Source organism: Drosophila yakuba, chromosome 2L (assembly GCF_016746365.2).
Source record: "Drosophila yakuba strain Tai18E2 chromosome 2L, Prin_Dyak_Tai18E2_2.1, whole genome shotgun sequence".
In the NCBI taxonomy this organism is placed as follows: domain Eukaryota; kingdom Metazoa; phylum Arthropoda; class Insecta; order Diptera; family Drosophilidae; genus Drosophila; species Drosophila yakuba.
Window position 1 is genome coordinate 9,107,050 of NC_052527.2, and position 23,936 is coordinate 9,130,985.

The window sequence follows — 23,936 nt, forward strand, 5'->3', positions numbered from 1 at the left end:
ATTGATCATAAAAATAGTTTCTTGTTCTTAAAATAGTAGGTACACCGGTGCGTAAGAGTGCGCAGTAGAGAGCTAAAGAACTAATTGAGCAAATGCTAGCCACCACAACTGGGAAGGAATATCATAATACTTTATACAATACAAATATATACTAACTATGCCAAGATACAAATAATATCGTACATATCTAAAAAGAAACCTATTTGAGCGACATACATTCACTTATGTTCGGAATAACCAACGTCTAATTGCTATGACACTTTCAGTATACTATAATAATACGTATATCTTGATTTCTTTGTTCTTCATTCATATGGCTTCTAAATGTTCTTGTACGACATTCGGTTGCGCGAAAAAATTGACATTCCTATAAGTACATTACTGTATCAAATTCATTCAGCGGTTTTTTTCACTTTTCCCTAGGTTATTATTTCTCTGCTGGTTATGATTGCAATCATATTAAATTATCGTTTAGTTTACATTTAGCCAAATGAAAATTCATATAAATCAGTCCGAAAATTTGTTCTGTGTTTAAACTACGTGAATGCATTGCTGTATTCTGTTGCAGATTCGAGACCCAATTCCATTATATTATGCTTATAGTCTAATATTTTATCCATTTCCTGTATGTTAATCTTCTTGATAAGTATAAACATTATATAGACGATTTGTGCGTGCACAAGCTACATTTGTTGCATATTATGTACACATAGTATTAATTATTTGCGTTATCTAAACGTTATGTACAAAAATTACCTACACTATTCATATACACCGATATCTAAACGTATGTCTTTATGCACTTCTCCAATACGTTCTTGCATAGATATTCAACTCGGTTCCGCTTTTAGACATTGACTAACCATTACTTTGTTCGTGCTGATAGAGATTCTAGTTTTAGGCCGGGTGATTCGCCACATTCTGACCCCTTTGGGCGCGCATGAAGTGGCGTGTATTTAGTGGATATTGCCGCGAATAGGAAATGAGAGTGGAACCCAGGGCAATACTCAATGGAGCTCGCGAGCGACCTGGCAAACTAATAAACACCGTTCCCACAGCCGCCAAATTGTCAAATGTCGGCTCTATGGCTACCATCATGATGCGCGAGCTTTGGCGGCGCGTGGAGTGATGCATTACTGGTTGCGAGTCACCTGCAGATTGCTCCTGGAGAAGAAGCGCCTGGCGGGCACGCTGTCGCATGGCACGGGCCGAGGAGGAGGAGGAGGTCGGCTGCGGACTGTCCATATCTAGGCCGCTTGAGGCGAGGAAGATCTGGGCGAATGGACGCTTGGCTAGGTGCAACATCTCGACCACATGCTGTCTTCTAGCTCGTCTCAGATCCGCTGCCTGCTTCACCTTCCACACAATCACGCAGACGGCGAGGAAGAGGAAAAAGCAGGAGAAGAACACTGAGAAGAACACAAACAGGTCAATGTGCAGCTGGTCCTGGCGGAATACGACGGAGCCGTAACTGGGTTCGGGTCCTGAACTCGCTCGTAGAGCAATAAAAAAGCGTGTGGCACTAAGATTGTGGGCGTGCTGGGGCAGCGTCAGCACCAAACGATTCTTTAGCCCAAAGAGGCGCAACAATGTGTTGCAATGATTAAGCGTTACATGTGTGCTCAAATCCTTGGCGTGTTGATCCTTCACAATAAAGTTGTGACCGCCATGGCTCTTGCAGTCCTGCAACTGGGGCACGTAATAAGTATTGGCTCCGATTCTCTCTCCTCCACCTCCTCCTAGGCCCCCGCCACCAATGCGACGCTCGGGTGAAAACAATTTCTGTATGGTGACATTATCGTGCCGCGGCAATGCAACATTTAGTGGATGCTCCCGTTTTATCTTCGGCCCCCAGTTGTATCGGTTGTCAAGGAATATCTCGTGGTAGCCGGTAGTCTCATTTGTCTCAACTATAAATGAGTCGTCCTGCGGTGACATAAACACATCCAACTCGCCTTGCGTCACATCGATAATAATGCGTATATCCACGTTCATAAAACGCGGCTGGATCACGAAGAACACCGTTTGGCCGGGCTTCAGGGCAGCTGGTTTCGATTTGCATTCCTCTGTGGCAAAATATATAGAAAATTATATATAAAACACAAAAGACAACGTGGCACTTACCAATTGGCTTGGCGTCGAAGCACATTCGCGACTCAACAGTTATTTGCTTGTAGCACTGATGGCCGTCGGTGGGGTTGCCAGCATAGGAATCTCGACACTTGGAGCACTGCACCATCCAGCAGAGCTGCGCCGAGTTCTTGCCCCCACCAGCAGTGCAGGTAGCATCGCTTTCCGTGTTGTTGGCACAGTTGCACTTCTCTCCGGTGACGGGATCGCAAATGTTTCCATGTCCATGGCACTGGCAGGGCCGGCACTCCTTGTGCAGATCCTCACTGCCACGGAAGTAACCAGTTAAACAGCTATCGCAGCGATCGCCAGCGGTGTGATTGCCGCATCTCAAGCAGGTGGCATTGTAGGCGGGACCTTCCTGCAATATCCTTTCCAGATCAGAGCGGGTCATATTGAAAACGGCCGGATCCGCATCGTAGGCAACACACACATCACTATGGCCGTGGCAATAATCCAAGCACGGCTGGCAGGCATGACCTTCGCGGGGATTGCCCACAAAAAGCGGCTGACACTTCTCGCACTGCTCCCCCATCGTGTTGTTGTGGCACTTTAGGCAAATATCCAGCCGACTACTGGACTCGCAGTTGGAATGACCATTGCACAAGCACTGGATGCTACAATTGGCGCCCACGTAGCCAAAGTCGCACTGGCATTGATCCGGACTCACGCAGTTTCCACGGACACACCCTTGGCTGCACACCGGCAAGCAGGCGCCCTGCTCCTCGCGGTATCCCTTGGCACAGACGCACTTGTATCCCACTGCTGTGTCCAGGTCGATGCACTGTTCCGAAACAGTGTCACAGTTGTGATGGCCATTGATGCACTCATTCTCCGCTGGACACTGTACATAGTGCCAGGACACCACATCAGCATGGGTTAGTTGTGAATCATTACGCCAGCTGGCGTATATAAGATCGCAGGTGGATCCTGATGGATGCTCCTGCTTGTGTTCCAATGCTCCCTCCGTGCAAATGCCATCGCCATTAAATCCCTCGCGGGCGCACCAACCACAATGGGCGTGCTCCAGACAGCTGGAGCACTGTGTGTATACATGACATGGTTCCGGACAGCGTTTCACCTCGCTAGATTCCAATACCAATCCACACACGCCACCAGCGCACATTAGTGGCTGGGAGCTGGGCGTCAAGCACAAGTTCAGCATAGTGGACCATTTACAATCCTGGTGATCTTCAGTTGGCGTTTGACTCAAACACAAGCTGCAGTTCTCGTAGGTGTGGCATGGCGGGGGGCAACTTTCGACCACTCTGTATTGATTCTTTTCTACCAATTCCTTGGCTATGCACTCAACGGTGCCCAGCTCATTCCTGGCCCAGTTGCACTGCGGCTGCAGCATACAGCTCTCACAGCTCAATTGGTAACATTGTGGCAGGGGACACAGACCCAAAACTCCCACGCTCAGTTCCTTGTTGCACCAGGCACTCCTCCTTCCGCAATCGACTCCTGCCGGAACGCATCTGCCGCGAATGCCACAGTCGTCACACCAGTGGCATACAGGAGCCACCTCGTGATGGGTTGGCCAGGCCGCCAGACAGGCTCCGCAAGTTGCAAAGCTCGAGCAGTTTCTGCTCGCCATCCAGTCATCATCGCATGCAGCTCCATTGTTGACCAGCAGAGTGCCATTTTGACTGGCACACGGAGTTCGTCCATGACTAAAGCAGTGGCTACTGTAGCTATATGTGTTCTGAATTGTACAGTAGCTGCAGCCCATGTAGTGACGGCATTGGTACTTCCCATTACTCCAGAGCTGGCAAATATCATCGGGCAAAGTTATCTTTGTGACGTGACTGTGCGTGGAGCTGCCATCCCATCCACCGATGACATAAATCGCACCCGTATCCGGTTCAATTGCCATGTCCTCAGCATAACTCGAGGCAGGCACACGACCTATAAGCTCCACATCCTCTGTCAGCCGCACCCACTGATTACAGGCGTAAACATAGGCAATAAGAACATCTGTTCCATTAAAAGGCAGCGTCCGTCCGCCGTAAAGTATCATGTAGTGTTCGGTGGTAACGGCCGAGTGGAAATAGCGAGCTCTTGGCAACAGCGACGCAGGTGAATTCAGTTCCCTAAAACTGGGGAGCTCCGTCCAGCTTAGCTTTTGCAAGTCTAACGCGTATAGATTGCTCTGTGGCTCTGTGGAATATCCTCCGAACAAGTAAACACTGTTCGTCTCCGGGTGGTAGACAGAAGTGTGGCCATACAGAACAGGCATTCTAGCACCCACAGCCGCGAGCTGTTGCCAACGTCCAGTGTCCAGGTTAAACTCCCACAGCTCGAGTGGTCGGGATTTGTTTAGAGACAATCCGCCCAGGAGAATCAAAGACTCGTGCTCTTGATAGCGCAGATGTGTAAGCGTATGACCGGCTAAAGGCGGCGGAACATCGACCTGCATAGAATTACCATTAGTTATCAATCTTTACCTTTTGACAAAAACAACTCACCTGGTAGTCCGCTTCACTTGCTTCTACCTCCACCTTAATCTGACTCCACCGTTGGTTCTGAATCGAGAACATCCAAAAATCATTTAGAAGCTGCGAGTTAGCACCGATTCCTCCGTAAATGTAGATAATCTGTTTTTTAACGTAGATTTCGGAAGCGTGGAAATACCGTCCGAGGGGCATTCGATCCTCTGGAGTGGACGATTCCACTGTGACCTGCAGCCACGTGCTATTCTTTGTGTCGAATTGTCGGAAATCATTGAGAGGTCCATGGTTGGGTGAATACCCACCGAACATCCAAAGGGACCCCCTACGATCCGCATTCACTGAGTGCCCAAATCGCGGAATGGTCTTCCTAAGGTGCTCCAGACTTTCGCTTAGCAGCTGTGTATTGAACAGCTCCGTCATTACCAGATGGTTCCGCTGCACTAAGGTACCACAATCAGCACCTGCATAATTGGCATTACTGCAGATGCACCTGCCATACTCTGTGTCGCAGAATCCCTGCATCCTCTTAGCATTGCAGTTGCTTGGGCAAATCTCAATCTCACAGCTGGCGCCCACATATCCGGAAGGACACACACAACGTTGTTGCGAATCGCAGATGTGCGGCGGGATGCAACTTCCGGCCACGCAATTCATAACAGAGTACAATGCATTAAAGCCAAAGTGTCGTCTTTCGCTGCCCTGTTTATAGTGGACCGTGACGTGACTGGAACGAGCCTCGATAATCCTTGCCGAGCTGTAGGGAGCACAAACGACGGCCAGCAGTTGGTTCTGCTGAGTGGCACCGGTCAGATCTGGCAGACTGTCATATATGTAGACAGCATTCTCATCACAATCCATGGCAAGACTCTGCCACTGAAACTCCAGCTGAAGTAGCGATTTTTCCGCCTGCAGTGTCTTCGGTTGTAATATCCACAGGCACTCCTTCACCTCCAGGCTGGCGCCCCACGGTGACCGATAAGATTGATACGAGCCGATGGCACTCTTGCCAATATTAGTTAGTATGCCGCGGGATTCACATTGGTAGTAGCATTTACCGCCGCCTCGAGGATCTCCGTAATAGCCGGGTGCACACAATTCACAATTGAGTCCCTGGGTATTGTCCTTGCAGTAGCACTCACCGTTGCTGACATTACAGATGCCCAGTTCTTGGTTGCCGTGGCCGTTGCACTCGCAGGGCAGGCATCCGTGTGGAGCGGTTGCGTTTCCATAGCTCCCCTGTCGACATCGCTCGCATTTTTCACCTTCCGACCAATCCTGACACAGATCACATTTCCCCAATCGCTCATGGCAAGTCGAGTGATTATTGCAGCCACAACTTAGTCCGCAATCGGCTCCGGTCCAACCCAAAGCACAGCGACAGGTGTAATCCGGTGGTCCTGAGCAATTTCCGTTTTGGCACAACTCATAACAGGTCCGGACACAACTGAACTTGCCGTCACCAATGTAACCTCTGCGGCAATGGCAATTGTAGCTGCCCTGGGTATTGGTACACTTCGCCTCCTTGTGGCAATCGTGCAGACCCAGGCCACACTCGTCGACATCTGGACACTGGGCGTACGCCCACTCCGCATCGTGATGGGATGAGCTATTTAAAGCCAGCGAACAATTTCCTGCACTGTAGCTGAAGTCACCCTGCATGCAGATGCCCTCGATGGGATTGTCGCGATCAAAGCACCAGCCACAGCTCAGTGTTCGCAGACAGGATGAACAATTTCGATGCTGTTCGCAGGATTTGCACTGCTGTTGAAGAAAATGCGGCGACTGCTGCGGCTTCTGATCGGAAGTATCTTGCGGCTGACGACTGACTACCTGGTCCACCCATTCTCGGCACATTCCAAACTGATACTCGCTTGTGTATACGGAAAAGCTGAAGCACTGGGCGCTGGCCTCACACCAAACGCATCGTCCACGCTCGCCAAGGCATTCCTGACAGCCATGCCGTTCTCTGCAGGATCTTGGACACTGCTCCACTGCCCGCACACTGCTATTGGTTTTGCCGATCCTGCCGCAACGGGCGTCCTCGGTCCACCACTCGCACTCTCCACTTTGGGCGCAGGCCTCGCAGCTAACGTAATTTGTGCAGTTCGAACATTGACTGGGCTGGCTGATCAGGTAGGACCAGTGGAAGTTGTCCGGAGTCTCCATCTTGCACACTTCCGTCTCGTTTACGGATCGCAGGTGACAGATATTGGTGAGAGGACACCAAGCGCAGGAGGCGTCGGTGAGGCAGTGCAGACAATTGGAGTACTGGGTACATTTGCCAGAGTAGTACGGTTCCAAATACTCGAATGTGAAGGCGTTTAGCTGACCATTGTGCAGGTGCTGCAGTTCCATCTTGGTCTTTTGGTAGGCGTTGTAGATACCGTTTCCTCCAATCCTTCGTCGAGCCTGAAGAAAATTTGTTTAATGATTAATATTGTCATAGAATAGTACTAAAAGTAATAGATTTTTAAATAAGAAGAATAAGAAGTAGAGAAAGTTCTTAAAAGAGCTCACCTGGAAATCAATAGTGAAAGGCTGCTCCGTGGTGGGCAGCTGGACATTGCTGCAGTAGCTCTGGTTGGAGCTTTGCGTAGTGACGTTGACGAGCTCATCGAGGTAGAGGCCCAGGCCAGCGCGCAACACAGCCGAGGAGTAGCTGGTGCACACCTGGATGGCTGAGTTGTTCCACTGATGTTGCGGACGCACGAATCCCACCAAGCGGGCCAACATTTCTCCCTCCAGTTTGTGCTCAAAATATGTGGTAAACGGCGGTGAGGCAAAATCCACCATAGTAGCATTCACAATACCCACGTAATCCGGCATGGTGTAGTTGATCGGGAAGTGGTACTTGATGTATGTAAGTCCCGGGCGTCTATCGGTACTGGTGCACAACGAAGGTCGCCGTATCTCTGTGCCTTTATCGCCCCACCAACCTGAACTATCTCCACATATTCCGTAGTTGTCATCGCGATGATGGCACTTGGCATTCTGTACACACCATGTGCACTCGTTTAATCCCAGTTTACTGGCCACCGAAAATGCCACTTTATTTCCGGTTGACTTTCCCCATTGCGAGCCATGAACTAAACATGAGTGACAATCGCCGAGTGAGGGGCATATCCCAGGGCATCTGGTGGTTTGAAGATTAGTTGTGCAATTGGCGCCGATGGTGCGACCGTAGCAGCTGCTATCTGCCGAGCACCAACCACATTCCGGATTGGAAAGGCAGGCGGTGTGCGAGGAATGCAATCTGCAGGAGATCTCCGGATTGTAGAGTGTGTTCTCCACTCGCAGCACCTGGGGCAGTTCGTAGGCAAAGAGGTCCGCATTCACGTTTCCATGGTAACCGCCTACAATCAGGAGCGTGTGATTCCGGCGCAGAGACGCCGCATGTGCAAATACACCCTGCGGTTTGGGGTACAGACTATCCTCGGCGGAAACCACTTGATTAATCCAAATGTGACAACTAAGATGGTACCAGTACATTTGGTTGTCGTAGCAAATCTCATCTTTGTTGTGACGATGCGTATAGCCTCCGAAGACAACCATGTAGTTGCCCGAAATGGTGGCCGTGTGGAATGCTCGTTCCCTGGGTATATTGGTGTCCCTTAGCGCCGTTCGGGGATATAAAATCTCCGTCCAGTGCATTTGATCCAGTTGAAAAGCGTAAATGCGATCCGAAAGCTTTGAAAAGCGGGCCAAGCTCGTCATGATTCCACCAAACACAATCAACGAATTGGTGGCTTTGTAATAGACCGTCGAATGCGCTGCCAGACGAACGTCCAATGTCTTGCCGCCTCTCGGTTGCACCAGCTCCCATTGCGAGTCCTCGGAGAGGGGAAGGGGGATACGATATACGCTGGATGAGAACTCACCAGTCTCCAGACTGCCACCGAAAATGTACAGATACGATCCAGCGGTGTTAAGCGTATGCCTGGCCAAAGCAGGTGGCTTCACTGCCGACCTGACGGCCATTTGCTTCCATTTGCCACCACTTTCCGTGTTATTGTACTGCCAGAGATCACTGTAGAAACTCCCATTAGCGTGCTTCCCGCCATAGATCACAAAGCCGCCGGGTACACGATCCGCTGCATGGCCATATCGTCCGTGCGGTTTGTGATCCGTAACCTCCTCCAATATATCCTCCAGATACTCGTTCAACTCTTCATCCGTCGAATTCGCATTCACAATGGTAAGAGGCCGGGAGGAGCGCGTGCGGCGCTGGTGCAGATTGGATTCCGCTAAGGTGTACAGAATATTTCGGAAGAAGCTCACGTCGCTGTTAAGACCCCACAGCTTGGCCTCGTCTTCGTTTTTGTGCTGGAGAACGGCCTTAAGCAAAGTATGGTCGATTTTTTGAGGATGGTAGAAGTGACGGCGACTCTGAAGCGCGATTCCCCATTCATCCTCCCACTGGCTGGTGCTGAAGCGATAAATCTAAAAAAAAGACCAACAAAATTAGTTCTTTCTGTTGTATCGTGAAAGTAAACACAATAAAATGGTGTATAAGACTTACCTGAAGCGTGCTTATCACGTTATTCAGATCGTATCCGCCGAAGACGTAAAGAGCATCCTCGTCCTCCATGTAGACGGCGCTGTGGGCGGCACGGGCCGTCATACCTTCGGCGTCGGTGGCCAGCCAGCGCCAGCTGCTGCCCGCTGGATGATCACTCAGATCGCAGAGACGTCCGCTGAAGCCGCGCGAGCAATGGCAGATGCTTTTCTGGCAACGACCCCGTCCCTGGCTCTCCCCACATCGCTGGGGACAGGCCTCATCCTCGCAGTCGGGGCCCACCCATTCGCCGTGACAAACGCACTGATGGCCCACGCACTTACCATGATTATGGCAGTTGTTTAGACAGTTTGATATGTAGTAGGAGGCGCGAAAGCCATCCAGCACGTAATTCGTGTCGCTGTACATCAGGATGAGCATCTGCATGAAGAAGATAAGCTTTAAAAAGGAGGTACAGACTTTAAGAGTGGTGCACAGTGTCCCATTATGACTGCCACCAAATTATTAATATATTTTTAGAGGAACAAGGTTATCTGCTGTAAGCTTGACACTAATGCGTAAGGTAGATCACATTCAACAGATTATTTTGGAGCTTGTCCCATTGAAGGTCATGCAAGATTCTCTATCCCACTGAAAAATGCTGCACTGATCCATGGAATAAGGTAGGAAAGTACTCACACTCCCGCTGCGGGCCACCAGTCGCTGGGGCTGGGTGCGTCCACTGAAGCTGCCCAGGAGCGTTGAGTTGAAGGAGTCGCCATCGTAGACGTAGATGTAGTCGTAGGAGCACTCGGTGCCCATGCTGTGGAAGGTCAGCGTGATATACTGGCTGTCGTTGCGCGCCTTGATCAGCCACTCGCAGTGCGAGTCCTGCGTGTAGTTGAAGCCGGAGGGTCCATCGGAGATTTCGCCGTAGGGCTCCGTGAACACCTTCCGGCTGCGATCGCACGGCGCCGACGGCGATGGGGACGGGTGGGCCTGCTCTGTTTGCAGCACCAGCGTCCAGAATGTCAAGGTTGCCAGCAACGCGTACATTTTCTGCATTTTAATCGCTCACTTTTTATGCTAATTTTTGGCTATCTCACTGGTTGCCGTTTTGGCCGTTTACAATTGCTCCAGCCAGCGCCCGCTGGCACCTGCCATTGCTCCCGACTTGCCGCTGGGCCCGGGCCACCAGCGCATCTGGTTTTGTCTGCTGAATATTCGCTATATTTCCAATTATTTTCGCAAGAAAATTGTTGAAAATATTTCGATTTTTTGTATCGGCCCTATCGGTCTTCGATATCGAACGTTGTTTGTCGCTGCCTATCGCTGCAAGTTGCGAGCAAAACAAAACATATGTTTTGTGTGCGATGGCAATGCCACTTTCACTTTTTGGTATTTTTTAAAAATTAAATCTGATCTGGCAGCGCTCAAAATCAAGTGACCGTTGAAATGTTCAATTAATATATGTAAAATATTTATTTCTCTGTAATTTTATTAGCATGTTTTCGGCAGATCGTACAAATGCAAATTAGTTTCCTCTTTTGTTGAAAAATTTATTCAAAATTAATGTGGGTAGCAATAATATATTCTTTCTGTTTTTACAACAGGTTCTAAGCTCTGCGTTCTATGACATTAATGATTTATAAAACAGACAAACATATTGGAAGCGGGGGCAATAAGGCATTAAGTAATCTAGCTAATGATAATTATAATATTCGTTTTGTACAATGTTTTAATGGATACGTATACAGAACAAATGCAAAAATAACTGATTTAACACTTTGAAGTAGAAAACAGTTTATACGGAGCTTAAGAACACTTCAAACATCGATATGCTTATCTAGTCACAACAAAGAAACGATAACTTATCGATAGTGCATGGTTTGACAGCACGCTGCCATCGCTATGTGATTTCCTTCTTTTTTCGCCTTCACGAAATCAAGATGGTAAGCGTTTCCCGAAATCGTCGAACATCCACATTTGCTATGTCCGAAATTAAGTGAACCTGCTGCAAAAGCGGGAATACCGAAATGACTGACCCAACGAGCGGTGTATCGCGTAACGCGACGGCCTCCAAGTGCGTTGCTGTTCGGCTTAAAGAAATCGTTATGGCTGCCCAAGGAATTTTGTACTAATGAGATTTCTATGTTTGCCGCCCGCAGGTGAACGTACCGAAACAACGCCGCACCTTCTGCAAGAAGTGCAAGGTCCACAAGCTGCACAAGGTGACGCAGTACAAGAAGTCCAAGGAGCGCAAGGGAGCTCAGGGCAGGCGTCGTTACGACAGGAAGCAGCAGGGTTTCGGAGGTCAGACCAAGCCCATCTTCAGGAAGAAGGTACGTAGCTTCCCGTCCGTCCAATGGTACCGGGATCGCTTGCCGCCACATTGACGGAGCTCCAGAGACCCGACCATCTTGGCGGCAAGCAGCTGAAATCCCTTCAATGGCGCTTCGTAGAACTGAATCGCTGCGCTCGTTGAGCATTATGCTTTTTGGTGGGAAAAAAACTGTGCCAGATCAAAACTGTTTGTTGTACCTGGTGCGGCCGAGAAGGCAGCGTTGTGTGGCATTCACGTCCACAACGCCACACCGGCAACTTCATACAATCCAAAATAAATCTAAGACCATGCTTGCTATTCGATGCTCTGGATCCGTCTTATGGTACCGGGATCGCTTGACCCCACAAACTGGGCGGCAAGCAGCTGGAATCCCATGAATAATAGCGCTTCGTAGAACTGAATCGCTGCGCTCTTTGAGCATTATGCTTTTTGGTGGGAAAAAAAACTGCGCCAGATCAAAACTGTTTGTTGCACTTGGTGCGGCCGCGAAGGCAGCGTTGTGTGGCGTTCACGTCCACAACGCCACACCGGCAACTTCAGACAATTTAAAATAAATCGATGATCCATACTGTTCCGCTTTCTAACCGAAGCTCTTATTCCATTTTAGGCTAAGACCACCAAGAAGATTGTGCTGCGTATGGAGTGCACCGAGTGCAAATACCGCAAGCAGACTCCCCTGAAGCGTTGCAAGCACTTCGAGCTGGGCGGTGACAAGAAGCGCAAGGGACAGATGATCCAGTTCTAGGCTCCTTCTTCAAACCGTAATCCTTTTATCGCTAACGAAGTGGTTTTATGTTGTTTTCGCGCCGCTGCACGGCGGCAAATAAAACAAAATAAACTTGTAGACGTAAGCTTTAAAAAATGTTTAATTGAGAAGTGTAGCAACATGTGCTATATCACAAGATTGGGCACGGTCTGCGTCCAAGCAGCTCACTCCCGTTGGCCATCTGCCAGGATCAGATCGGGTGTGCTGAAATGGAAAACGTGATGAGCTTCGAGTTTGAAGAGTCTCTGCACTGAACTTACTCCAAAATCCGTGGCTCCAGGCCTTCGGATTGCATTTTCTGCTTGACCGCCGGTGCTGGCACTCCCACTTGCACCATTTTGAAGAACTTCTTGTACCGAAGATCTTCGCAAGCGCGCACACCGACCGGTTCAGGCGGACATTCCTCCACTGGCTCCACCGGACCTGGACTTTCCGTGGGGGGCGGTTCCGTCGTGGATGCTTCTTCGTTGGGCTGATTTGATACCGCTGGCGCTGCGGGCGAGTCTTCCGCTACATGGTGGTCGGTGGGTATGGACGCCAGCTTGGCCTCCAGGATGACGAGGGCTGCCTCCGTCTTCTGCAGCTGCCTCTCCATCTCGACGAACTTCGTCTCGCAGCCCAGGGCGAATTCATTGAGAAAGGTGCAGGTGCTGACGAGGAAGTGGTTGACGAAGGCCAGGATGCGTTTTTGGTTTAGCGGCGGTATCTGGCGAAACAAATTGGTGGAGATATGCAATTCACCTTCGTATTCAATTCCCATACCTGGGTCTTGTCCACATCGCCGGTTCTTGCAGCAGTTGCATCCATTATTTTATTGTCTTTACCAGCCGACTTGTTTTTTAGAACTTTCCTGGGTTGCCAGGCTGCTCGTTATATCGTGCGCTAAACATTAAACTGCTCTAAAACTTCGGTATTTTTGTACCAAACTTAACACGGTATTTTAGGCGCCCAATTTGAAAATTAAATAGTGCTTAAGTTTCTTCCAAAAATTTTTTTTTTAATGAATGCATGCATAAATGTTAGAAAATGTAATTTTACAATATGTCTGTTACTACCTCAACAGATTTATCAAATTGCAACACAAAAATAATATAACTATTTATACCATCACTCTTAGATTTCTAAATCTTTGGGAATAGATTAGAAAGCCATTCAGAAACAAATGCACCATTTTGTTTTAAATATTTTATTTATTCACTTTATTGTATCTTAACATGAAATGTGTGAATGGTATTTCTCCGAGTATTATGTACTTCTCCATCAATTTATTATAAAAGTATCGTTCAGTTAATATGCATTTCCTTTGACTTTCATATTCATATATATTCATGTATAAACTTATGTGCTGGGTGTTCCATTAGGACCTGGGACCTTTCCTATATGCTCAAATCTACAATGAACTTTTATTTTTGACTTATTTTGTTAAATAATGCTTATCGTGCCCTCCTCGGCTTCGCTTTCTGCGGCTTAAGTATTAGTTGGAATGCCAAATCGGATCCTTGTTTTTTTTTTTATTTGTTAGGAGAATTACATTACTTTCCGTTAGCATATTATTTTGGGAATTTCATTGCGGATCCGAGTTCTCGGATTCTTTGTGAAACAAAACGCATGCGTGCAGCTTGTGTTTGTCGGCAGTGGATTTGTAATGGTTTTGAAACGAAAATGCTTTCATGTTGTGCGCAGTGTTGTTCGCAAACTCAAGAAATCAAAATGCTGCCAGCAGCGAGAACTGTTCGAAAATGAAAATGCCACAGTATCTATTATGGTGTCTTTGGTGTTTGTTTAGTAATTTTCAAGTGAATATTATTAACTTTTGCCACCGTTGCAAACGAGAACCAGCTGGTCTACAACGTTCTCATCACGGAATGGTGCTGTTTGAACTGTTGAAAAAGTCTGGGAAGAAATCAAAAGGCAGACGCAAGTCACATGGCTTCTTTTTGTAAAACTTTATTTAAAATAAAAATACACGGTAATAAAAAATCAAAAATTTACAGTTAAAATTAGAAATCAATAGATTTATGTATATATTTAAATGTATAAATCTGCTATATAACTGTGAGTGGTTGTCCGCTGGTCATCCACATCTATTATTATTACCATTTATCATCGGCTCATCAGCGTTTTTGGATCACCGAGGCATCCAAACGGTGATTCGGATTCTCGATTGTAACAACTAAGGCGTAAATTAAAATACGTAATTAAAATAATAGAGGATTTGCTTGGTGTACACAGATCGCAATCGTTTTTGATTCTGATTCGTCGGTTTCGAATATCAAGTTTTGGGTGTAAGGGTTTGTGGAGAGTGTCGGTGAAAGGCTCACGTAATAGTAATAATAATAATAATTGGTAATACTAAAAACTAATATTGAGTTGCTCGGCGTTCACGTTCAAGTCACATATCTAAATCTGATCGATCAACGTGTAATTCACTTGATTAAAATTACGAGTACGCATCCATGGTAAGCGAATCTAATTATATTCAACTACGAAATCCATTGGAACAGCGATTGGCGCCAACATTTTGTTTGTTTGTTTCTTTCATTCGTTAATACTATGCATAAATTAAATAAATAGCTTAGCATACGTTTATAGCTTGCCTGCAATTATTATTTATATCTCATCCTCACATGGTCGTGGTTCATCAAGCATTGCGTACTCCCTTGGTAATGACAATTGAAATTATAGAAGCAATATTCTGCATGTACTAATTGTTCAATTTTCGTCCCACATTCAGTTTTGTGTTTGTGTGTGTGTTTTCGACTTGCTACCTGCATAAATAAACCCGCCTCCATCGTAGTCGCACCTCGACTGTCCTCTAATTAATGTTAATTTACAATTTTTTCTCGCTCTTTCGCTAATATGGGGTCGGGTTATATGGTTTGGTTATATGTATATGCCTTGCTTAGTCTACAGAATTTGATCGTCTACATCGTTAATCGTTACGTAAATGTTTTACACACAGTTTCCCCCGCCTGCAGTGCGTACAATTGCAGCCTGCAGCGGAGGAAACGTGTCCTGGCACTTGCACAGCGAGAGTGCCTATGAAGGTGTCCGGCCAGACGCTCCACTCTCCATATTTGCCATAGGCATAGAATAAGTAAATATATATATATATATATCCGTGTTTTTGTGTATGTATATAAAATGTACAGGAGATCTGACTGATTTATAGGCAAACTCGGTATAGAACAATCGCTGTGCAAGTGCTTTTAAAACTAGAACCGAAAAGAGGATCGATCTTGGGTTGATCCCGCCAACTACTGGTGGAATCCACAGCAAGATCAAACTTTTTCATTGCTACGGGGTGTTATTTTTTGAACAGATACATTATGTTCATGTGTTGCACTTATTTGTGGTTATTTGCCGTATTATGCATTGCTTTAGAATTACGTTCCTAGATTACGTGACTCTCGTCTGTTACTTGACTCTGTTTGCTCTGCTCGAAAATGCCGTTTCTCATTTTGAATTTATTTCTTTTTTTTGTTTTACCTTTTAGCAATTATTTGTATGTTTATGTTTATGTTTTGTTTTGTGTTTGTTTTTTTTTTCTTCCCTCTCTTATTATTGTATGCATAATTGGTTGTTGTTCTCGGTTGAAGTATAATTAGATTTAAATGTATAGTATATTTATAATGTATGTATAATTATTTAACTCGAACTCGCAATCGCTTAGCTGTGAGTTGCTGGCTGTGGATTCTGCATCTGCAATATGCACTCTGGATTCCGAATTCTGAATTCGTTCGATCCGACGCGGCCAGGGAGATGATGGTCTTACTTAGACAAACACCTTGGCGAGGCCATCGGCCCCGGCACTAGCAATGTACGGCTTTGTGGCATGGAAGGCCACATCGAATATGCTCTCGTCAAACTTCTTGCGATGCGCTGTGATCTCCTGCACGCACGTCTTATTGTCCAGGTTCCACAGCCGTATCGAGCAGTCGTGCGAGCCGGATAGCAAATACAGACCGTGTGCGTCGACGGCCAGCGAGGTGACCGGCTCTAAATGCGCCACCATCGAGTGTACTAGCGTGCCGGATGTGTTGTCCCAGAAGCGGATGTGGCGATCCTCGTGCGCGGTTATCGTAATCGGGAGCGTTGGGTGTGACACCACCTTGTTGATGAACTTCCCCGTGTTGCCAGACATCTCCTGCGCCGCCTCCAGACGCACCACCTGCTTGCCCGTCTCCGTATCATACACGATGCAGTGAGCACTGTTGTAGGCCACCACGATGTGGTCCACCTCATTGCGAACAAAGTCAACGGAGGAGGGTGCACCCTCTGCCTCGGAGGCTGTGTATGTGCGCAGCAGCGGTTCCTTGTTGTAGGGCGACCACAGCTTAACCGTTCCGTCTGCTGAGCATGACACAATGTTGCTTTGCATGGTGGTAAGGCCCCATACGGCATCCGTATGCCCCTCGAGCGTGCCGGAATGCACGTTCGGATCGTAGCAATCGTATGGATCGATGTTCGGTGACGGCAACTGCCAGCATTCAATGTTGCCGTCCAGGCCGCCAGAATAGCATGTCTCACCGCTGGACGACATGCCCAGGCACAGAACTGGACCAGTGTGGGCCCTGAACGTGTACAGCGGCTCTACGTCCAAGCTGGCCGACTTTTTGGCCTGCACCGTCTTTTGTAGGTTCCACAGTTTAAGCGTATGATCCTCGGAGGCGGTGATCAGCACCGGCTCCTCTGGATGAAAGATAAGTGATCGTACGCCGTCAAAGTGCGAGCGAAGCGTATACTTGGCGTTCCAGGTTTTGCGGTAACCAGCACCGCCGGCACTGCCGCCAGTTCCATCCTTGGAGTTCGCATCGTAGGCGCCATCAGATTCGTTATTCACCGTCAGCTGGGCAAGCTCACCCAGTCCCAACGAGCCGTCCACCTCTGTGGGAAGATTAAGAAATACAGTGAGTATGAATCAAATTGTTTGGTAGGTTCGAAGACTCAAGGATCGCCAGATTAGATAAGCACGGATACTTTGTTGGTTGTGTTTGAAAGTTAAATTACTCTTTAAGGAATTTAAACATCATAACCAACTGTGTCTTTGTGATATTCATTTTCTGTACACATCCTTGTAGTTCAAATATTTGTTATAGGCAAAAGCATGTTAGATCAGTTGAAAAGCACCTTCAGTCATGAGATTCATATCGTTCAATAGCTGCTCTCCCACATCGGCCTCAAGATCTACGAACGTAGAAGACGTAGAACAGTTGCCAAAGAAACAGAAGCAGAAACAAAAACAAAAAGCGTAAGACAAGAAGCCAACCATAAACTAGGTTACATTGATACGTGGGAGTTTTTAAGGAGCTGGGGATCTAAGCCGAATTGATTTCGTTATTGCTACGATTTGGCGAACAAAAATGCGTAAATTCGAGGCGGGCCCATGCGGGAAGAGGGCTGCGAGCAAAGTGGCTAATATCCGGAAACGGAACTTACCCTCGGTAAGCATATCCTTGCCAGATTTGGCGCGTTTGGCCATCTTCACGTCCGTGTCGTCATTGTCGGTGGCCACCATCTCTAGGTCGTCGGATATCTCGTCGTCGTCGGACATCTCGGTGGCGCCCAGGAACTCAAAGTTCGCCATCACAGCTGCCTCGGTGTCCACGATTATTTCATCGATCGATTGTTGCACTTTTTTAGCGGGAGTATGACGGCCTGATGTGAGCAAATTATTCAAATCTCCCAACAGGGGGGTCGTAACACAATCACCTACCTTCCGTCTCCGATGCGCGCTTGTTGCTCTCGTTTCCATTGATGTTTGGGCTAAGGTTCTCGCCGCCGGTGCCGCCACCAAGTCCGCCACCCAGACCTCCGCCGCTGCCGTCGTGCTCTGCATTGTTGTTCAGGCCAAGGATCGAACGCACCCGATTTGAGCGCACATCGATGATGTTGTCTGTGTAGCCGATCTCGGCCAGATACTGTCGCAGCATCTGACGTCCCTGCCGCCACGTGGTGTTGGAGACACTGCTGTAGGGCACCTCCGAATCGGTGGCCACCTCACCGGCCAGTCCGGCGTCCTCGTTCGACGGCTTGAACTCGTTCAGCTGCGGCGGATCGGTGCCGTACTTTAGTCGATAGAACTTCGCCCGCTCCTGGCGCAGGGCGTACTCCAGCATCTTGATGCGGCGCGTCAGATCAGATTTGAGGCTTTCCAAGCACTTGCGCTCTCCAAGCAGCATTGCGATGCGAGCCTGCATGTATAGAATGCCATTCGATTAGAGATTTCAAATAGATTTACAAAGATGCTTAATAATTTCAGGGACATTACATCATTCATAGATATTCATTTTGATTTTCGAAAGAGAAAGTGCACCCAAGTGAACATATATATGTATAAACTATGAGTTATAGAAAATTAATTAATACTGCTGGCAATAGCTTTCCCATACGGCTTTGTCCCCATTTTTCCTGCCGTTGCAATCCAATTGCGTTTGTTTGTTTGCTGCGGAGCATAATTGACGCTCCGCTGCGTCGGGCCAACGAAAAACAATTAAATTCAATTAATAGTAATACAAAAAGAAACACTGCAACTGGCACAATTAGCTGGAGGGGCAACTGCGGGCAGCGGGCAGCGAGGAGGTGGTGGTATCTAAGCCAACCGTCGGTTTAACTAATCGAAATGCGTAAAAATTGCAATGTACCCAGCGTTTTCCACTCCGCCCCCTTCGTTCCACCCATTTCGTGTTCATTCAGCAAGCGTAGCAACAGCGTGCAGTTATGACTGCGCATTTTCCCGACCATTTGGGGGGGGGTGGGGAAAAAACCAGGAGGTGCTCGCATCCGAGGGGCAAACACTGCACCTGACATAGATGCGCTGCGCTGTTAAAGGAATGGAACGAAACTTTTGCTTTTGCTTTTGCTGATTTCTCACTCTACTACTCTAACTGGCTAACTTTGTGTCAGAACTAAAACTATGACGCCCCTGCAAAATAAAAAAAAACCACAAAAAATGGAGGGGAAGTGGGCAGCACCCACGCTTCTACGTTTCTGGTCAGTCAAATAGCAGCCTGCTTAGTGATTGATATGTGTATTATGTGCAATTTCCATTCATTTGAATAAACTCATGAACAGAAGTTTGCGATAAGTGCAGAGTAATTTTTGCATAAATAGAAAAAGTACAAACTTCTTGAACCACTATTATCCTATTAATCAATTTTTTCTGCATTTATCATTTACAGATAGAGAGCCCTATAGCTTTGGCCGCGACTGTAGCGAGCGAACGCATGTCTGTGGAATGAGGCGAGCGCAGAACCAAAACCAAAACCAGAACCAGCAACAATAACAATTCGCCCATGCTAATAGCAACCAAAGGGCGGTAGAAACACTCTTTGTGCTGCTCAGTGCTGCTGCTGTTAATGGAAACATGTTGTGCATTTTAATTACCGCTCAATGGCATTTCATTTGGCTCCTTAAGCTGGCCAATTAAAAGCAGCGCGCTTCTAGTCCGGATATACGAATTGGCTGGCCGCTGGAGCCAAAAGGGCCAAAACAGGTAACACACACGCTAACGCCTTGGAGCTGAGCAAAAGCAAGAAATTCACACAAATCGCTCCGCGACATGCAACTGGTTTTTATTCGCCGTGTATTCGCAATTAGAAATTACGAATGCCATGACAAATGCGCATTTGTAACTTAATGGGCCGAGTGAAGAACGAAGATTTCGCTTAACATTTCTGAAAAATGCTGGCTAACCAAAGGGGGAGGGGCGCCTCTTGGAATTGTCCATTGCATAATGCGGTCGGGAAGTGAGCATATTGTACACAAGGGCGTATAAATAGAATTATTAATATGGCAAGAGCCGGCGACGTTGGCTTCTCTAATCTGTAAATGCATTCGCACACAAACACTTTTGCAATGGCGAAATTATTGAAAATATATTAGCAGTTGTCGCGTCATTCTGGCTTACAGTGTTCTCAAAGCAGGTGTAATCATTTCTAAAGAATTTTTCACTAATTTTTAGCTACATATGATATTAAACGTTAAAGAGATATATTTTGTTTACGAATGGCAAATGAGAAACGCGTTAAGACTTTACAAAGTCATAGCATATGCAAAAAATGTAATGAAATTTTTTTAATGGTTTTTTACTTATGTATAGTTAGTATGTAAGATCAACCTACAATTTCTTATTAGAAAGAATGAACATTTGGAATATGGTATCTCATATCAGATGAAAATGCACCATAGAAACATAATAAACTCTAGCCATAAATGTTCCTCAACTAAAGAGATTCCGACCACAGTGCAAGTTAATTGCCTGACAAACGCGACAGCAGGAAAAGCCGACCGAGTAGGAAGTGGAAGTGGAAGTGGATGCATTCATGGGAAGACCGGGGAAACTGAGATTCGTTGGGACAAGGACGTTGCATTCGCAGCAGTCGGCACTGGCACACAAAGCGGCGATGTGCCATGTGCATGGAAGGTATAAATAGATCCAGGCAGCCGGGGATGGGCAGGGAACGATGCCACGACTGCTGAAACAGAGCCATCTCGGAATCACGGATGGCGTCGCCTCTGCTGCTGCTGCTGCCGCTGCCCACCCGATTCGCCAGATTCATTTTGGCCAAAACGCCAAACAAGGCGAACAGGTTCATAAATCGCGGCGACAAATGTGCGTTGTCAACTTGGCTTTTTGTTTGTTTTGTAATTTTTTTTTTTTTTGGTTTTTCGCCATGCCACTTTTCCACAAGATGCAAAGCGGGGAGACAGACTTGAATGTCACGTTGCATTCGGAGCGTAACGGACGGTGCCTCGTTATCGATACCGCCTCGTTATCTGGCCGCTTGGCAGGTGAAAGCGATAGGGCGTGGGACGACATTGACATTGACGATGGTGCTGCTGGTGTGGGGCAGGTTACAGGTCTAGTAATATCCAGCGATAATACGATCAAATTATCCTGCCAGCGGCTACGCTTATATCGCTTTTGTGGGGGGACGGACTGACTACAGGCTTTTGGGGAATCGTTTGCCGTCTGCGACAAACAGAGCATAAAAACTCGATGACGGCAATTGCTCAACTCGATTCGCTTGCATGCAGACAAGCCAAGCCAGGGGCAATGCGATGGCGCTCCCCCTGGCCGTTTTTCCTTGCATGTTCATGCATTAGCGCCTCGGAAAATCATTGAAATGGAAAGTAAGCTCCCGCTGTCGATAAGCAAGGACCTTTTCACCCTCCGTGTGCCTCGAAATAACGTGCTTGCCAAATTGCCTTTGTTCTGGCTTAGTAAGTAATGGTCGGGTAATATTTTGGTGTCCTTTCTAGGACAAACAATTTGCAGTTTCATTGGTTTCTTTATAACTAAGCACCACGCACGTCACTACTATCTGTCCCAGCGATTACTTTTATAAGTACTAATCAATAGTGAATGATTCATACGTTTCAGCAAATAAGAAAACTTGTGTAAAATATTGCAGGAAGAGAACTAAATCGATGGTGGAACTAATATCTTAAGCTCATATCTGATTCACTTTTCCCAACGTACAGATTTATCGAATTCCATAGAACAGTTATGAGCAATATAGCCAAAGATCAATTGATCACTCACCTGCAATTCGGCCCTGTCCACGTCCCACTGTGATCGCTCCAGCTCGAAGCGCGACCACTCGTGCTGGATGAAGTGCAAGATGCCCGGTATTGTGTACTGGGGCGTGGTGGCCTGCTGGTTATTTACACCGCCGCCCACCATCCCGTTGCCGCCGTCGTCGCCGCCAACGTTGCCCATTCCGCCCACATTGGCGTTCTGTCCACCAGCGTTGAGGCCGCTGATGCTCAGACCGCCGCCGCCGCCGCCCAAGCTGTTGGACAGGACACCGCCGATCGAGGAGTTGGCACCGCCCACACCGCCGCCAACTAGGACGCCGGCTCCTGTTGCACCGCCAACCGGCTTGTTGTTAATGCCAGCGGTGGCTCCCGAATTGGTGCCCATTGGTTCACGTCGCTCTCAGTGGCTGTGCTGGGTGTGCCGGGTGTTATTCTTTGCCTGCTCCTGATCCTGTGCCCGCTGATCCTGCTCTCCTGATCCACTCCTGATTCGTTGCCAGCTGTCTGCCTTCGGGTGCCCAGTGCACGGTCCTTTGTTTGTCGCTCTCTCGAACTTGATTGCTCGCTGGTCCAACGATATATCCTGTTGTTTCGGGTTTTATTTTGTGGTTTTTTTTTTAGGTTTGGAAAAGAAGAGCAAAGTTCCGCACATGAAACAAATGAGGTCATTGAATTTTCCGAATGGAAAGGCAACGGAGGGGAGGGGGAGCAGCCGCAGGACACTCGCTCGCTGCCTCCCTCTCGCTCGCACTCTCTTTATGTACTACTACTACGTTTTCTCGCACCGGAACCGCCCCCACATCCCCCTCTCTCTCGCTCACACTCTCTAACTCTCTCTCTCTCTCTCTCTCTTCGTCTTTACGGTACTCGCGATTCTTTATTCTCTTTTACGCTCTAGTGTTGCCAACGTCTTTCGGGAAAAGCGTAAATTATAGCACATAAAGCCGTAAAACAGCTGATGTAACGCAAGAGTTTGAAGCTTTATCAATTTAAGCGGGGGTTCGGTTAAAATCCACACCTTGGAAAAGCGAATATTGGTAGGAAAATTAAACTGACACACACACACGCACGCACGCACACTCACCCAAATGCAGGGAAATTTGAATGGCACACACACACAAGCACACGGCGGGGATTTTGGTGGGGTTCTTGTTTCTCTCGTTTTTTTTTTGTGCTTTAACTTTTCAACTCTTCCTTGCTGTCCAGCTAAATCTTGTACTGCGTCTTTGTTTTTCTTTGCTGCCTGGGCAGCCGCTGCCAACGTACTCGAACCTTATTTTGAAAACTTGGGCTCGTTAACTTGACAATTTTGTTTACTATTTACAGCTTTTTCCAAGGAAACGTTGTTGCTACCTTTCGCAGGGTTCACCGTATTGTGTGCGAAGAGCAAACGACTATTTGGAAGGGAGAAGGAGAGAGCGAGACGCGGGCAGTGGTATTAGTCCGTAATTTTGTGCATAATTGCACCCATTTGCAATCACTAATTAATTAAGGCGAACGCTGGGCGATGCACACAAAAAGTCGATTTGATTCGGCCGCACATCAGAATGTTTGGCCTGGAACTCTGAAATAACACACAGTGTAGCAGTGCCCGCACAGCCTTTCTCTCGCTCGCACTCGCGCACCTGCACCGTCCCGTCTGCCGCCGTATATGGCCGTCTCGCTCTGCGAGTCTATATACAAAGAAAAACACACACACACTGGCACACTGATGTACGCATATGCCAAAGCCGAGTTAATTTCACTTTGTTTAATCTATCGTTTGGTGTTTTTGCACTTTTATCCGCGCAAACGGCATTTGCTCATTTTGCGCTTCTTACTTTGCGATTTATTGCACCGCTTGGCTATGTTTTGCAATTTTTCTCTTGATTTTCATTGGTATTCACGCGTAATGTAATTCTTAGCAGCGTGACCGCGCCGATAACGATAGAAAATACCACCATGCCCAAAATAAATACTATTTAATACCACTCCGGTATCGAGAAATACTATTTAATACCACTAATTTTAAAATTCGTTTTTTAAATTATTTTATTTATTTTGTTTATTTTATTATTTTAAGTATTTAATGCTGGGCACATTTTCAAAGTAAGACTTTTGGATGAAAATTAAATATATTTAAATTTATTTTTAACCGTTTATGCGTGTTGCTTTAAGGAAAACCTGTTAGCTTCACTCTAATAATAACAAAAGGTTTCAAAACTA

At 47.2% G+C, this 23,936-nt stretch overlaps 4 protein-coding genes across 10 annotated transcripts; 1 reads left to right on the forward strand and 3 right to left on the reverse strand.

Moving 5' to 3' along the window:
* Position 1: 1 nt before the first annotated feature.
* Positions 2-10,400, reverse strand: LOC6527648 (multiple epidermal growth factor-like domains protein 8). The gene is made up of 6 exons (XM_002088698.4): positions 9,778-10,400; positions 9,103-9,519; positions 7,101-9,023; positions 4,599-6,992; positions 2,125-4,543; positions 2-2,066 (listed from the first exon to the last, which is right to left on the reverse strand). Exons 1-6 carry the CDS (start codon positions 10,141-10,143, stop codon positions 898-900), a joined length of 8,688 nt encoding a protein of 2,895 aa, XP_002088734.2. The 5' UTR covers positions 10,144-10,400; the 3' UTR covers positions 2-897.
* Positions 10,401-10,928: 528 nt separating this feature from the next.
* On the forward strand, positions 10,929-12,273 carry LOC6527645 (60S ribosomal protein L44). The gene is made up of 3 exons (XM_002088697.3): positions 10,929-11,030; positions 11,247-11,420; positions 12,030-12,273. Exons 1-3 carry the CDS (start codon positions 11,028-11,030, stop codon positions 12,165-12,167), a joined length of 315 nt encoding a protein of 104 aa, XP_002088733.1. The 5' UTR covers positions 10,929-11,027; the 3' UTR covers positions 12,168-12,273.
* LOC6527644 (WASH complex subunit 3) lies at positions 12,271-13,077 on the reverse strand. The gene is made up of 3 exons (XM_002088696.3): positions 12,951-13,077; positions 12,449-12,894; positions 12,271-12,392 (listed from the first exon to the last, which is right to left on the reverse strand). The coding sequence occupies exons 1-3, from the start codon at positions 12,993-12,995 to the stop codon at positions 12,353-12,355; spliced, it is 531 nt and encodes a 176-aa protein (XP_002088732.1). The 5' UTR covers positions 12,996-13,077; the 3' UTR covers positions 12,271-12,352.
* A 2,715-nt stretch (positions 13,078-15,792) lies between these two features.
* Positions 15,793-23,666, reverse strand: LOC6527643 (striatin-3). Of its 7 annotated transcripts, none has more exons than XM_015198253.3 (6): positions 23,552-23,666; positions 21,736-22,314; positions 17,905-18,382; positions 17,628-17,822; positions 17,319-17,375; positions 15,793-17,075 (listed from the first exon to the last, which is right to left on the reverse strand). In XM_015198253.3, the coding sequence occupies exons 2-6, from the start codon at positions 22,114-22,116 to the stop codon at positions 15,964-15,966; spliced, it is 2,223 nt and encodes a 740-aa protein (XP_015053739.1). In that variant the 5' UTR covers positions 22,117-22,314; positions 23,552-23,666; the 3' UTR covers positions 15,793-15,963. The 7 variants fall into 7 exon arrangements, with proteins under 7 accessions (XP_015053739.1, XP_015053737.1, XP_015053736.1 ...); XM_015198251.3 differs by having other exon boundaries at positions 17,628-17,846; XM_015198250.3 differs by lacking the exon at positions 23,552-23,666 and adding an exon at positions 23,357-23,527 and having other exon boundaries at positions 17,628-17,846.
* Between the last annotated feature and the right edge of the window lie 270 nt (positions 23,667-23,936).